Source organism: Tachypleus tridentatus, chromosome 4 (assembly GCF_004210375.1).
Source record: "Tachypleus tridentatus isolate NWPU-2018 chromosome 4, ASM421037v1, whole genome shotgun sequence".
Taxonomy (NCBI): Eukaryota; Metazoa; Arthropoda; class Merostomata; order Xiphosura; family Limulidae; genus Tachypleus; species Tachypleus tridentatus.
In genome coordinates this window covers 84,023,486-84,040,281 of record NC_134828.1, presented here as the reverse complement: position 1 = coordinate 84,040,281, position 16,796 = coordinate 84,023,486, and the positions used below count along the sequence as shown (strand labels likewise).

Sequence of the window (16,796 nt, the reverse complement as noted above, 5' to 3'; positions counted from 1 at the left end):
TTCAGAGTTTTTCTTCCTCGCTGTGAGAACTGTTCAGTTGTATCATATAACTTCAGTGGAATCCGGTTCTAACAAAACTTATAGCCAAGCTATTTTTATATTTATTCTAAGCTACACAAAAGGCTGTATTCTGCTCAATACAGTATCAAAGTCCAGTTTAAAGTGGTATGAGCCTGCAGACATACCTCAGTGCCACTGAAGGCGCTTTACCATAAGGCAATATAAGTCTTTCTTGGACAAAGTCATACGTGATATATTTATTCTTCATATTCGGGGCAACTTTTCCGACTCAATCCCTCATGGGATTCTGGTGTATTTAGTTTTACTACATACCAGTTACTAGATGAAGAATTATTGCAATTTTATTTTATACAAGAAGCTCACTTCTTGGTAGCAAAGTGACCAAATTCCCTGTTCTATTGAATGCTCAACCTCAAATGTAGTAACTATCATGTATTGCAAAGGGATTTATTAATAATTGACTATGAAGTTATTTGAAGCTAGACTCACCTCGCATCCATGTCTTCACATGAAGTCATTTCGTTAAATAAATCTCCTTCAATGTCAATTGCTCATATATCAGAAAACACAAAGAGTATTCTTGAAGTAAGTTTAACTTCCCTTTTGTTGTAACATTATATCAACTTGCAGTTTGTATCAATACCTTATTTTGGATACCGTTTCACATGCTTCATTAAAAATCAGAATAAGCAATTGTAGGCGTAGTATAAGTGTCAATTACTATGCACAAGGTCTTCCATCAATGAGCTTACGGACTCATGGAGGAGGTTTTTCAAATAATGAAATTCCTTTCTCATTTATAGTATATGGAGTGTTTCTGTTTCCATTTCAATTTTGCATCATTAGCTCTGTGTCCTTTGATGTGGTTGAGTTCTGTCACTTTGGCTTAATAACAATTGTTGATTTATTAAAGTCTCAGTTGTAATGGCCAGTTCTTTACATCTAAAAGTTTTCTCTTTCTGGTTTTCTTTGAAACAAGCTCTTACTTTGTGCAGTCCTTTAACCACAGTTCCTGAAAACATGTGCCTTCAAGTTATACTTAAAACATCCATTTTATTGTGGCTCTTTCCTTCCATTCTGTATAAATGGTTGTCTGATTAATTCTTTTAGTTTTTCTAAAACTATCTTTAGGGGGAGGAGTTGATTTTTTTAACAACGTAAGATTTAATATTCCAGTAAGTTCAAGATGGCGTCTTTAGTTGTTTATTTGCGACCTTGATGGATTCATGTTCCATAATCAATAACATAACTTCATCGATTTATATCTGCTTTCCTTCTGCCTAATTCTTATATTTCTTGTCTGATAGGGCATCTATGAATTGGTCATAATAATAAGTCCACCATTTTACAAGGAACTTTCAAGTTAGGTTTTTATACCTCTACACTATAATTCAGAAGTTCTGGATACTTGTCGCTAGTATAAAACTCTAAATGTAATGGATAAAATGGCTACTAATACTTAATATTTGTCATACATCTCAGCTAAAATACTATTTGATGTTGTCGGAACTGATCCTTCTAAATAAACAATTTGTTGTTCACTATTCTACTCATTAAATATGAAAATTATTTTAGTTTGAACTTGGTATGACTTACATAGAGCCCTACCTTCACAGTTCATTAGTGTCTTGATTTACTGATGTTTAACTGACTAGCTAAATCCTAAAGCATTTTTTGGTAGTGTCATGGCTGGTGTAGTTCAGCAAGGTCATTCAATAATAGGTGACAAAGCAGTGGAAGATGGCTTTCAAGGTGGGAACGTTTGAGTAGATGAAGTTAGATGTGTGGCTAGAGTAATCATTGCATTTAATAATTCATTTTTCCAGATGTTTTTAGTTAGATTTATTTTTCATTTTTAATTTCTCTTTATATAGTACGTCCGTTATTTTAACTTCTGTCTTAAATTCTTGTTTGGTTCTTCTAGTTTCTGTCCATCTCTCTTGCTCTTCTTTTAATTTTCTGTTATTTTACCTTGATTTCTTTAATATTTTGTGTCCTTCTTCTCAATTTTCTTTCATTTTTTGTTTTGTTCAAAAACACTTGTATATTGTCGAAGAGGCCTACTTTACAAATGACATTCAAACCCTTGTAACGATCTAGGACGAATATAAAATCAAATCAACTTATTTGCACAAAGTAACCACGACAACTAGCACACTGACTAATTCGCTCTAATATCACAGCTGCTCATTAAAACTTGGTTAAGATATCCGACGTTAGTAGAAATAATGACTGAAACATCAAACATGACATGTCTTGAGATGATTGCAAATAGTTCAGAAACATTTGTTAACTCAAGGCACATTGCAACCCTTACTTTTCAAGCTATTAAAAAGACATTTCGCATTAAAACTTATGCACCATATCATATGATAACCACTTCATTACAGCACAGCTAGGATAGTTAATGCTATTAGATGCAATGTCTTGAACATTTAGAGGTAGATGACTGGAACAGATTACTTGGATATCTAATGCACCACTATGCAGGTCTAGTAAGGCCTTGTGGTTAGTGTGCCCCATTCACAATTAATGTACTACGGGATCAAAGACATGCTCGCCCTTTCAGCTGTGGGGTCATTATTATGTGACGGTGAATTCCAATATTCCTTGGTAAAGAGCAATCAAAGATTTGGCACTGTATGGGGTTGACAAGTTGCCTTCCTTTTAGTTTATTACTTCAAAATTAGTGACAACTAGCACAGATAATCCCCAAGTAGTTTTGGAAGAAATTCAAAAACCAAATAAACTTCTATGTAGGTGCTGAAAATATTTTTGGCGAATATTAACAGAATATGTGTATAAAACCCACGAGAATTCGCTTGACTGAGGCACTCAATACGTCAAGTGTATGGAGTGCTTGGAATCTTCTATACTTAGCTAATTGCTTAGTCTCTATTCCTGGATGAAAAAACAATAAATTACTATATGAAATTTGTTTTCCAATTTTGGATGGCTTAAGTTAGCTCATCTGTTCTACAGTCTCAATAATCACTTTCCAGGAGTGGCTCACATGCTAATTAGACAGCTCCTATAGGCAGAATCGTAATACGAGTGTCCCCGGTGACTTAGCAGCACGTCAGTGGGCTTACAAGGCTAAAAATTTAGAAATTTAGGTTTATATACCTGCGGTGGGCAGAGCACCTATAGCACACTGTATAGCTTTGTGCATTAAAATAAACAAATTTATTACAGATAAATTGCACTTATCGTAACATACTGAACAAATATTTTTTTTATTTGTATCTTTTGCATCAATATTTTGATGTTTTCTCCAAAATCCTTATTAATTTGTATTTTTTTAAAATAAGTTGCGACAATGTATTTATACATGCCACAAAAAGCATTGAACAAAACCATGTTTTATAAATAAACTGTTCTTTTCATTTTCTGTCAGTCTGGACCTTAATATGTCCATTTTTATTACAATTTTTAATTAAGTTGCTTTCATTAATCTTTTCACTATTGCAAACTGGAATAGTGTATTTTTTGTATTGAATATTTTGAGTAGTCTTCTTTCTTGTCACACTGTTTTCTTATTGACTTTTACCAATTAGATGCAGATATTCTTGTTACCTCCGGATTTTAGCTATTTCTATTTTGTTTTCTCAACAAGAGCAAAGGGATAACTAATAACACTTGATGTGAACATATTGAAATTTGAAAGATTAATTTGATAATATTTTATCCTCCAGAAATACCTCCTAGTGGCACAGTGGTCTGCGGTGTCCCATCACCAGAATCCAGGTTTCAATACCTGTGGTGGGTATAGTACAGCTAACCTTTTGTGAAGCTTTGTGCTTAATTCCAAAACAATCAGCCGTCAAGGAATAACGCAAGGTTATTTTTTAAAAAATGAAATATTCTTGATAAAATAAATGAAATATATGATATGAAAGAATAATCTAAAAATAAAATAACTTTTCGAAATTATGTTGTCTATTTGGTAAAATGGTACATACATTTTATGATTCAATCATAAAACTATTGATTTACTTTTATAATTACGCCAGATTTTATTAATCTGGTGTTTTACAGCAGCCCAGTTATTTTACACGTTGTTTAGTGAATCTACTTATATCTACCAATCTTTACTGACATTTATCAGTAGTTTATCTAAGCCGGCATTTAGGCTACAAAAGCCAGGGTAATGTGGTGTACTGACGAAATATCGCTTCTCTTTCTTCTGTCCGATAACGCTATTCGTTCTTTTGGCGTCCATAGGAAACAACATGGCTTCCATATCTTATTACGTACTTTGTAAACACTATTTGGATGCTGGCATGTTCTTCCACTAAAAAAGTAATTCATAATTTCTGTGATATTTCTAAGAGTTAAAATAATGAAATTTAAAAACTAAAATAGATGGTACGAGAAAAACGAATCATAAAAATATCGTCATAAAAAAAACGATTCTTTATTTTCGCTAGGATTTTAACAGGAAAAACGCGTTGGAATACAAATTTTAGCAAATCAAGTGAAAAGGCTGTTGGCAACTGTTGCCCTAGGATTCAACGCCACACCGACGGTAACCTGGACAACCAAAAACTGTCAACAAGCTGGAACAGAAGGTGATTAATTTTAGTATTTTAAGTGAGCGTGAGATTGAGTGTAGTTCTTACCGAAATAGCTACGAAATATGATAAAAGTTTCATTAGCTTTTATGCTTAGTCACTAATTTTTCAAAGTATATTTACAGTGTTTTTAAATGTGATTTGGTTTTTGAAATAGTGTTAGGCCTAACACAAAATAACATTTTGTGATGTTTATGATGTGCTAAAAATATCTCGAAATTAAATCTAAATTGTAAAGTAAATGTTAGGCGCTGGTTGCTAGAGAGTGTGCACTGAACTCTAGCTTAGTTTGACGGGTTTGTGCGTTTTAAAGTTAAGCCAGGGTATTTACTTGTCATGGCTTTGGGATAATTACATTTTCTTTTTTAAGTTATACTATAGAATCTGACGTTAATGATTAAGCGAAAGGTTATAGTACGTTTAGCTTACTTTGAGTGAATTGAGCAGTAAAAGAAACTTGTAAGAATAAAACGTTTGGTTATGCAGCAAATTTGACTCTGAGCCTCAATTTGCTATTTTAAAATATATAAATATGTTCACTTTCCTAATCCATCAGGCAAGTGAATATTTTCATGACAAAAGCAGGTCCTTTCTCAAAGTTTGAGTTTTTGGAGTGTTAATATTTCACAGCTTTACCCAGCATCATAGTTTTATTACTATTAGCATATTTCATTGATATAATACTGTGTAGCTATCAGTATCATTCCACCCATAAATAATAGACAAACATTTAATAAAACCATTAATTTATTTGTAACTTAAAGGGCAAAAAAAGTTTTCTACATATATGTGATTTTTATTCCTTGAGCCTTATTATTACTTACCCATTTCATCTAGCTCTTATGGTTTACTTTTATTTATTACTCCCTTAAACTGACCATATGTGTTGAGGATATTAAATTTGTATTAGATACAGCTCATTGTATATTTAAGAAATATTTTTCAGTTTATTCAATTGTTTACTTTAAATAGAGTATTAGATTTCATTACTTTTTGTTGCATAATGCTTTTATTAATTTATCACTTATCTTCATAAACATCAACTTTTGCCATACTACAGAGTCTACACAATCCTTTTTGTCTTACATAAGGTACATGTTTTTCATATTCCTTTATGCTCTGAGCAAAGGTCGTTTAATATTTATAGTACTCTCCAGCTGGTTTTCCAAACATTTTATCTTGATACTAGAGTATTGATAATAACTTAATTTAGTTTTATTTTAAAGGATCTTGATAGCATTCATATTTATTAACTAACCAAGAAAGCATTCATTCACATTAGTGAAAAAAAACAACCAAAAAAACTTATTATCTTGAACAAATTCACTTAATCCTGAAGTATAATTAAGTAACCTAGTTCTCCAAATACATTGGAGATGAAATAGACAAATATGTGTTTAACTAGTAATCCTTTGGTAAATGAAAGTAGCTAAATGGTGTTCCATGACATAAAAAAATCAAGTCAGAATTAATTAATATATCTGAATGATGTATGAAGTTGAGGGAGAAAGTTATTCAGTTGTGTAATGCAGTTGTTTTCATAAAGCTATTTTGTATGAAATAGCCCATAAAAGTGGTTTTATAGACTGTATATATTAACAATGGTAAATATGCATTGGAGGATATTGTTATGTATTATGATTTACCTTGAATGAGTCTCCAATTTATTAAGTCATGTACATTACATATTACTATTTCAGATAACTGGAAATTTTTATTTGAATTTAGTAGTTAATTAAATGTCAATAGACATTAAATTTATGTTATTTGTGAACAAAATTGATACACACAATTTTCTTTTTTAACACACATGTTTTAATATACAAACAAACATAAAATACAATTTATAATAATGGTTATTACTAATATTTCTTACAAATGCTAGTTTAAGTACAAGAGTTCTATAAACTTATAGACAATACTAAGTTTTATATCCAGTCTAGAACTGAAAATTTTGTTGACAATCCAAGTCTACAACAAGCAAATTAATTTTGAGTTGGTTTTGTTACATCCTTGCCTAAGCTAACAATGTCTTTTCTTAGATAGCCTCACACCAGGTACAAGCTGACTCCTTCCAGTGAAAATATTTAATGTTCTTGTACAAATAATAACATCCAAAGTAATTCACTGAAGTTGAGATGGTTTGTAATGTTTGAAATCCATAAATGCTCCTGGTCAAACTCTGTAGTTTTCAATTAATAGGCATTAATCACAATTATAGTTTCCTGGGCCTATAGCACACTGACTGTAGCTGTCTGATAATATTCTCCATCTCTTCTTGTTGCTTGGTGCATCAGTTTATAAACATTTTTAGTTGTTCTTGAAAGTTCACTTGGCAACAATACTGTCAGTCATTAGTATTATATACATACCAAATACACTGTTGATTTTTTATGCTCAAGACCCAACTACAAATTTTGAGAACAAGCAGGATTTGAACAATACACAGTCAAGAATATACATCACATGCAAAAAGAAGAGAACTATACAGAAACAAGCCTAGGCACTAAAATAAATGTACAGTGGTAAATATGTTAGAATACAGATTACCAAAATACTGATATAGAAACCACCATAAAGGGGGCCATTTGTGTGCTATATCTATGTAATTAACTTGATGTTAGAAATATGATCAAACCTTGAAATAGTTAAAGGCCATTAGACAATTCATTAAGAAAATAAGGTAAGCTATATGCTTGGTCAAGGAGATGTTGGGTTCATAGTATCTGGACACCCAAATGTTTTAGAGAAAACAATTTTTTCAAGCTACATAGATGGTTGCTGTGTTGCTGATGAGGAAAAACATTCAAATTTAACAAAGAATCTTACTTCTGCTCAAGTACATAACTATTTTTGTTTAGTGCTGCTCTCTATTTGCAAAAAAATGTTTTTGCATGCCACAAGCCTTTCATTCCCATGCACCCCTAGATTTGTATGGTTTAACTGATTCTCACATGAAAACTCATGCAACAAATCTCCACCAACAGAAGCACCACACATTCTTGTGACTTTCTAACTATCATTTGTACTCCCTTCAAGTTTGTTTTTTTAATCTTTATATCAGTATACTGTTATCAAGTTTACTATTTATTATCCAATAGTACTAATTTGTAACTTATTTTGAAGTGGAATTACTTCATATTTCTACCTTGCTATGGAACATAGTTATTAATTATGCACTTCTTCATACTTTTTATTTCTTTTTACCAAAACAATTGTGTTTTCTTATTCATTTTGAATTTCAAAGTTCAAGTTACCTCTTCAAAAGTTATACCTTCTACTGGTACCTTTACACAGGCTTCAGGTGGGAGGACTTCAACTATGGAATAATCAACATTCATTCATGAGAGATTGATTGTTATTTGCACCAACCTTCTTCTCCTGATGTTGCCCATTTTCCATGATTTGTGAACCTGCTCTTGACAACAAAGCATTTGACAACCTTTTTCCTCCACCTGAATTTGCTGCATCTGCTCAAGTTTATACTGCAGAATTAACTAAGCCTCATACAGCTTTTTTGGACATGATTTCACAGGTATGTTCTGCTTGATCCCTCTCTTCAATTTTCTATAATCCATTTCCTTTTTTGTTACACAATACTCCTTCCCTTCAGTATTTTGTGTTTCCCCCTTCCCCTGATATTGGGGTTCAAGAGCTAAGCATTTTGTATCTTAGTTACATGAGAATGCTAGCATGCCTTGTCCTCCATGGGCTTTAGATTAGTTTGTTTTACTCTACCATTTGTTTGATTTTCTGTTCTTCGATTTTCAATACCTATAATAAATTTTACTGATTTTTTGGGGTGGGGATCCTGATTATTCTGCTCACTTATCCCATGCCCAATTTTTTTGCCTTTGGTTTACCTTTATGTCTATCCTACACTGCTTGTTCATTGTTCACCTCCTCTCCAAGACTATGCATATATATATATCCTTAGGGATTCTGAGTGTTTTTCAGGAGATACATTCACTCTAAATACATTGATGTTGGGGAGATGTGGTATTGTCCTGTGTTTGGTATTTGGAGATCTTCCCCTGACTTTGGAATTCAGAGTAGAATGAATGAATCAACAGTTGATTCTTTCCTCATTGGTTAATTGTTTGCTCCATATTTCTGTATCCAGTCTTAGTATTTTTTTTCCTCCAGGTAATCTTCTTCTAATTTTTAATTCAATGCAGATTGTCACAGTGCTAACAGTTTATCTGAAGGACATATGATCAACTTCCTATCCTTTATCATATTATTTTGGATACCCATTTCCTTTACATTTCCTATGGAACCTAGCACATACAGGATATTTTCTTTCAGAACGTCATCAAACCTGTTGTTCCCTTTTCTTTGAGGTTTTATTCCATGCTGTTTGTGGTACTCAAGAAAACCAGAGACCAGCAGCCTATGATTGATCTGTCCTGCCTCAATGTTTCATGTTGTAACCTAGCTTTACAGGTGGGCTTTATATCCAGGTTTATGGTGGACCAAGTACATGCCTTAAATGTTTACTGACTTATTCCTATATCTCAAGTGTCAAGATGCTATATTTGGTTTGTTCATCATGGGGTGGATTATCAGTTTTGCACTCTCTTTTGGGCTAGCTGTAGCACCATGTGTCTTTTGTGAAATGTCAAGGCTTTTACCAGACATATGCACTCTCAGGGGTTGCACTTACTCCATTACATGGATGACTGGCTACTGTTGACCCATTCTGAACTTGAGTCCACCCAACACCCTTGTTTGTTTCTTTTGTAGGTGGTTGGGTTGGTTAATCAAGTTGGAGAATTCCTTTCTCCTTTGGGGATGTGATCTTTTATGGCAGCACTTATCTCTGTGGGTCATGCTCATATGAGATCTCTTCAGTGGACTTTGCATGACCAATAGAACCTTCTGCAGTATCCCAGGGATGTTCCTGTTACTCTTTTTCCTTCCCTTGTAGACCATCGGCATTGGTAGTTAGACAAGGCTGACAGCTAGGTTGGTGTTACACTTCCTCCTCCTTATACAGATTTGAATATTTTCATAGATGGTTTGCTTCATGAATTAGGGGCATGGGTCAAGTAATATTTTTAGATTATTGATTTCTGACAGAGTGATCTTACCATATCATTATCCTGGAGCCTCTGGCCATACACCAGGTTGTCTATTATTTTCTTCATCTTGCCAGCAGTTGTCTGGTTATGATCCATACCAACAGTTCTATAGTGGTGACATATATCAATCACCAGGGAGGAACCTTTTCTAGTTTTCTTTGTGGTCAAATATTAGATTACTTTTTTTTTTGGCCCACATGTATGGTATTTATTTTCTAATATGTCATGAACTGGGTGCTTTCAACCTTTTTATGAAGTGTCTTTTCCACCTGAACAAAATTTATCTGAGGGAGTAGTATCTAGATCCTCCAATTTTCCAGTAGCTATGAATTTGGTGGAATACTCTGCACAAACCTCAATACCAAGTTACTTTGGATTTGGTCTCCAGAACTTCACCCGCTTGCACTGGCTGTTGATACATTCAGTCAAGATTGGAGAGATAAATTTGGTTATGTGTATCTTCCCACCCAATTCCTTTTCAGGGTGATTTCCATTATTCACACCACCATTGCCTCTTTCCCTATCTCCATCCTTTCTTTGGTAACTTCAATCCCAGGTAGTTTATCTACCATTCCTATCCTTCATTTTCATGCCTGGTTTTTATCCAGTCCTACAAATTACAGTCACATAAACTAGATATGTGGTGTTCCTCAAGGTAGCTTACAGGTTATTCCTCATGATATATTTGTTTCATATATATGTCTATTTCAGACCATACTAACCATTTAACTTCATGAGTAAAATAGAAAGGGTTTGATATCCATCCCTGCCTTTCCTTAGATTGAATAATTTGGGCTTCGTCCACTTTTGAAAATAGAGTTTCCTTATTATGCACTGCACTGTCTCTCATGTGAACATTTCTCTGGACTCTCCACTGCATTTTTAATCCTCCATTTTTTCAGTGGAGTATGAGAGTCCTTATTATTTTTCAGTTCCAAATCATTGGGGTAGTGGACTATGGAGGTATTCTTCTGAATGAGGGTTATACAGTATAAACAATAATGACTCCATTTAGTTGTCAGTATGGCAGTAATGCTCTGCTGGTATAGAAGATGAGATGTGCTCCAAATAAACATTTCACCTCTGCACAGATTTGTCCAAAGGGGTGTTGTAGCTTTGAGGTGAGCTGTCATAATGATTAAGATCCCTCATCCCACCTCCATATGAAAGTTGGTTTCCAGCAGCTGAGATTTGGATTAAGAGCTGAACCAGTCAAGGTATTGTCAACACTCATGTTGTGACATTTAGGATCTCTTATCCTTCTCCTACATGAATATCAGTTCCCAGCAGCTGAGTTTTGGATTTAGAGCTGAACCAATCACCATACATCCTCAAGTGTGTCATGTGATTGGGATCCTTCCACCTATCACTTCATGGATATCAGTTCCTGGTGTCTGAGTTTTGGATTTAGAGCTGAACCAATCAGAATAATTTCTCATATGTGTGTTCAGGGTGTTCCTGATCCCTCAGTCGATCTATCCCAATGTAGACTATCTCATTGTTGCACTTGTTGGTTGCTCCACTTATTTGTCTTGCACTACCCATTTATTTCTTTAGGCTGAAGATGTTATTGCAGGTGGTTTAGGTCTTTTTGATTTGAAAGGAACATCTTTCATGCTTCTATTCATCCAGAGGTTTGGTTTTGGGTTTGATATATGATAAATCATCCTGATTACATTTGTCCTATTCTACTTTTGGTCAGCAGAACTTGAGTTGAAATCTGCATGATTGTGTTTACTACTTCTGCATGGATATCAATTCCTGGTGGTTGAGTTTTATATTGCAGTTGACTTACGAATGGTATGATATTTGTTCTACCCTCTCATGGATGTTGATTCCTGGCAGTTGAGTTTTGGATACGGTTGACTTGCCTTGTATGGTCTGTAACACCCTAGCCACTTTACACCTTGAGGTACATCCTTTGATTTACCCACATTCTGTCCAACCTGTGCTCTCTTTCATTGGGATGTGCTCCTCATAATTTTCCATGTAGATCTTTCACTCTTTTCCATGTTTTGGTGAAGAGTATACTTGATAAAGTAGTGGCACATTTCTCTTATTAAAGGATTCCCTTATTAGGGTGTTCTTCAGAAACTTTCAAAATATGCTTTTACTTTCTTCCTCACACTGGTTCCTCCACCTATACAGTGTGGAATATTAGCGTATATGTGAAAGTGAAAGTAAGGTATTTTGTTGGAAGTTATAATTTTTTCTATACTGAAAATGTATTTCAGACAAGTGCTTACTTCCTCTCACACTTCCCACCCTTCTCCCCACTGTCAACTGGTGTTTAAACTTCTGGTTAAATGCAAAATGTTAGGTAGAATATCATAGAAGGAGTCATGTGGGTGTGTGATGCTTCTGTTGATAAGGCTTGTGGAGATAGTTTGTATACAAGAGTTATTTAAATCATGTGAATCAAGGGGTGCATGGGAGAGAAAAGCTTGTGACATGCAAAAAGGTTTTTGCAAATAGAGGAAAGTACTGAATGACAATAGATATGAATGTGAGTGGAAGTAAGTACCTGTGAGAAATACATTTTCAGTGTAGAAAAATTATAAATTACAAATTATTTAAAAGTATTCTCTAAGGAAGAGTCATTTTTATTACTTTTTAAAGTGCTTATGCACTGACATGTTCTTATGGTAACTTTATATAGGTACAAGCTAAAAGGTACATAAAGTAATAAATTTACACTGTCATTTTGTTGCCTTGGAGTTAATATACTGCAGACAAATTAATGGACTCCTCATAATGCTTGTTAACTATAATTGTGAATGTTGTTTCTGAAATTGTATCTATAACACCTGATGCCTTAAAAATTAATCACACATTATAAGGTTGTTGTGCCATTTTATACTGATATCTGCACAGGTTAACTTGCATAGTTTTTGTCTTTTAACAGGTATTTGTGACATAAGCATGGATGGTTATTCACCATGTACTCAAAATGAAATAAAGCAAAATTTTTGTGCAAGTAATCAAATTTTGCTTTATGAAATTTTCATAAAAAATTGCATTTTATATTCAACAATTTGATAACTATGATTACAGAGTGAATGTCATGAAATAATTTATTCAAGAATTCATACATGTCATAAAATTACTTATTAATTTTCTTTTAACTAAATGTTTGTTTGGGAATTTCGCACAAAGCTACTCGAGGGCTATCTGTGCTAGCCGTCCCTAATTTAGCAGTGTAAGACTAGAGGGAAGGCAGCTAGTCATCACCACCCACCGCCAACTCTTGGGCTACTCTTTTACCAATGAATAGTGGGATTGACCGTCACATTATACACCCCCACAGCTGGGAGGGCGAGCATGTTTAGCGCGACGCGGGCGCGAACCTGCGACCCTCGGATTACGAGCTTTTAACTAAAACTAAATCAAACAAATTAGCCAAATGTAAGGCACTAAATAAATGTATAAAGCAGTATTACTATAAGTTTAGTTGAAAACAAAACAAAAAAGATAAGCAAGTCATATACAAAGCAAAATCATAATTCTGTTATAAATTAAAATCATTTCTCCATCCTTAATACAGTTATCAGTTTTGGAACTAAAAGCTAATGGTGACTCAGATTTTTTTTTTTACTCTGGCTGTGCCCCTGGGTGTATGGAATAAGGCTAGTTGTAGCTTCAGGAAAACTGTATTGGAAAATACATTAATACTTGTTAAATCTGCAACTATGATAACTGAACATCATATAAGTGGTAAAAAGAATTGTTAATAGCCAGTTGAATAAAAGCTGAGATGAAGTACAAATAGATGTAAATGAAAGATCAACAAAAGCTAAAATCCTCTAAGTTGGTAACATTAACACCTAATAATACAGAATAGCTTGGGTTTTATATACTTGATTTTTCTGGAGCATACCTGAAGTACTTGAGAATAGATTCATAAAATATCTGAAAGCTTTTGCTTTGTAAGAGTATACATGAAGTATTGATTTATTTTTGATAATATTTGATGTCACTTAGTTGCATGACCATCCCTTTTCTTGATAATAATAATAAGTTTTTATATGTAGGCTAATCACTTGATGACTATGTTGTGATTTTTTCTAGTTCTTCAGTCATTTTTGGTTTTTAAGTGTACTTGGTCAAAACTACCACTATGTTTTTTATCATGTGCTGTGACTGCTATTTAATAATTTTTTTAAATTTGTGAAGCCTGTTCAGGTGGTATGAAGTTTGAAAAAAGGAGTTTGATTTGAACTGAGAAAAAAAATCTGAATTAATAAAAAATGAAGTAGAATGGAAACTTAAAACAGAGCAATAAATGTATAACAAACAATGCAAAATGTCTTTGTTAAGATGATAGGTTGGATCTAAAGACAAACATTTTCAAGGACAAAAAGTAATAAAATTTAAAAACAGCTTTTGATGCTTTAATAATTCTTATATAATTCTTTTCTGCCCTTAAACCTGTTCAACAAATTGTTGTTAGTGCATTTGATGTTAGACATAATTATCCATAAGTAAGTTATTAAATATCCATGATGCAAAATGATCTACTCATTTGTATTTTGAATAACTCCAACTACAGTTATCCAGTCTTATTGAATATCTGCAGTGAATATTGGCACATGGAAGACATATTAATATTAGAAATGAATGGCATTATAACACCAAATTGTTGTTTTTATTTAATTAGACACCCAACAGCTAATTCAGGAGCATTAAAATAAAACAAAGTGAAACAGCACAATGCTTCAATTGGTATAAATGAAAAAAATTGATTAAAATCTATAATATGCATTTCTACAGTGTGCTTTTGACATATTAAATAGTGATATTTATTATTGAAAGAATAGTATTGTTGAAATAATAAACTGCTATCTGTAGTAAATAAAAGTTCTATCAAGGATACAGAATGAAATAACAAAAAGATAGGATAAAACTAAAATAATTAAAATTATAAGCACCATCCTTTGTCCTTATTCAGTGAGAAGAGCTTTTTTGAATTTTCACTCAGTGTACTTGGTGGCTTTGGTGAGGATTTCTATGAAGAATAGAAGTTTCAAGTCAGTTGTTACTTGCCCATAATTAGTTAGAAAATGTTCTGCAAGTACACTCCTTTCATGTTGTTGTTTATAAAGAGTTCTTTGGAAAATTTATAACCAGATTTTGAAGTTCAACCACTGAACCAATTACATCAAAATCTGACTAAGTCCATTAATAATTTTACTGGTTCACTGTATCCTACATTGTAAAAGTGCTCTGATGTCATGCACAAATCCAAATTGCAATCTTGAAGCTGTTCAAATCTGTCTACAAAATACTGAAATGCAGCAGTCCACAAAAGTTTAAAAAAATCAATTTTAAACCACTGTTGTGCAGCAATGACTCCCTCATTCTTAAATAAGTAACTAACAAGACACTAATTTCACCTAACATAACCCTCCCAGATAATTCTTTTGCCAATTCTTATCACTGTCATGGCATCTTGAAGACCATTTTTTCTACATTGAAAATCATTTTGAATGTGTAAATGATTAATTGCTAGTAGTATAAATTATTGTAGTTGAGCTGTGTATTGGCTTTTTGACTAAATTTATTTGTAGAAGCATATACTACACAACCATTACATAGATTACAAATATGTATGATGTTAGCTCATCTTCTAATAACTGAGCCACAAAACAGGCTTTGCTCTCTATAGTAGTTTTCTTTAGTTTCATAAATACTGTAAATATTTATTTCATTTGGTTTCTTGTTGCTTTTACAATTTCAATTTTATACTCCCATATAATGTAGGAAGAATTCTGAGGGTGGTATAGACAAAGAATTTTAAAATTGCTCATATGCCAATAATTCTCATAAAAACAGCATAAGTCATTTGAATAAAATTGAAAAACATAAGAATTTACAGTGTCACATAGATTCAAAGTATGACAGCTGTAAAAAGTAAGAAATGACATCTTTGTTGAGTTAAATAATCTAAATTGCATACCTTTGTGTTGGCCTATAGTTGGTGACCTATATTTTGTAGTTATGAACCAATACCAATATCTGAAATGACAAGTTCTGATGTCTTGATATTTTCTTCATAAATATTTTCTTTAAAAGGTGGAAAAATTATCTTTTACTACTTGGAATTCCTTTCTTTGTACTGTTCATGATGTTTTCAACTGTTGCATCTGCTGATGAGAAATAAATTATCAACTGTGCCTTTTGAGGATTCTTTCATTGTTTTCAGGTTTTAACCCTTTATGCACTAGGCTATATTTTGCTAGCCTATCATTTCTTTTATAAAAAACCCACAAAAACACAACTATTTGTTATTGATTAATTTTGTTCAGTTTTTCTCAATAAGGTATTTTTAAGTGTGGATTCTTCTCTTTGTTAAGTCTCATTCTTGAATTACTTGCCTTTTCATCTTCTGATTCACTTGGTAGCTATTCTGCACATTATGCATCTATAGCTATACTTCTAAAATGGAATGCCTGTGTGCATTATTTCAAGATAGCTTTTGGACATTCTACCATTTGCTTAATGTACTACATGATTGAACTGTAGCTGCAAGAACATGGCCTGCAATATTAATTATAGGTATTATTAATACAAACTTCTTAGTCAAAATGTAAAGAAGACCGTATCATAATATGTCAATCACTCTATGCCTGCCATACCCAGTGCCAAGAAGGCCTTTTATTGAATATCAGGGCTCTTTAAGAAGGCTGAGGTACAACAGACAACCTATTTATATTGGTAAATTCTGTGATTATAACTGTTTTGTTATGTGGGCTTTATGGATTGTCAGATGCTCATGCAAAGCAGTTAATAAAATAATTATCATGCATTTTATATAAGTTTTAAAGTTAATAATTCATTATCAAAATGTTCTTTGGCAATTGAATAAAATGAAGTTAATGATTGTTTTTTGTTGTACTAAATTAATGTAATATATTAAAGATAATGATATACATATTGTTAGTTGTACTGTATTATTAAATAAAACAAAACTCAAATGGTTTAGCAAAGTGCTTGTTAGGTCCTTATGGCTGGCTCTATGCATGTGCAAGAATATAGAGGAACTGATGATCGTCCTGATTCCTTTTCAGATTTAAGGTTAGCTTTTCAGTTTTCAAAAATCTACCTTTTTATTAATTGT

General features: G+C 32.9%; 1 protein-coding gene across 1 annotated transcript in view; it reads left to right on the top strand.

Annotated features, from left to right (window-relative positions):
- The first annotated feature begins 4,285 nt into the window (after positions 1–4,285).
- The window catches only part of LOC143249586 (DNA-binding protein RFX2-like), a 114,125-nt gene continuing 101,614 nt past the window's right edge, over positions 4,286–16,796 (top strand). Inside the window, exons 1-2 of the mRNA XM_076499701.1 lie at positions 4,286–4,592; positions 7,893–8,130. Coding sequence (XP_076355816.1) covers positions 7,996–8,130 — 135 coding nt within the window. The 5' untranslated portion in view covers positions 4,286–4,592; positions 7,893–7,995. The remainder of the gene's footprint in view (positions 4,593–7,892; positions 8,131–16,796) is intronic.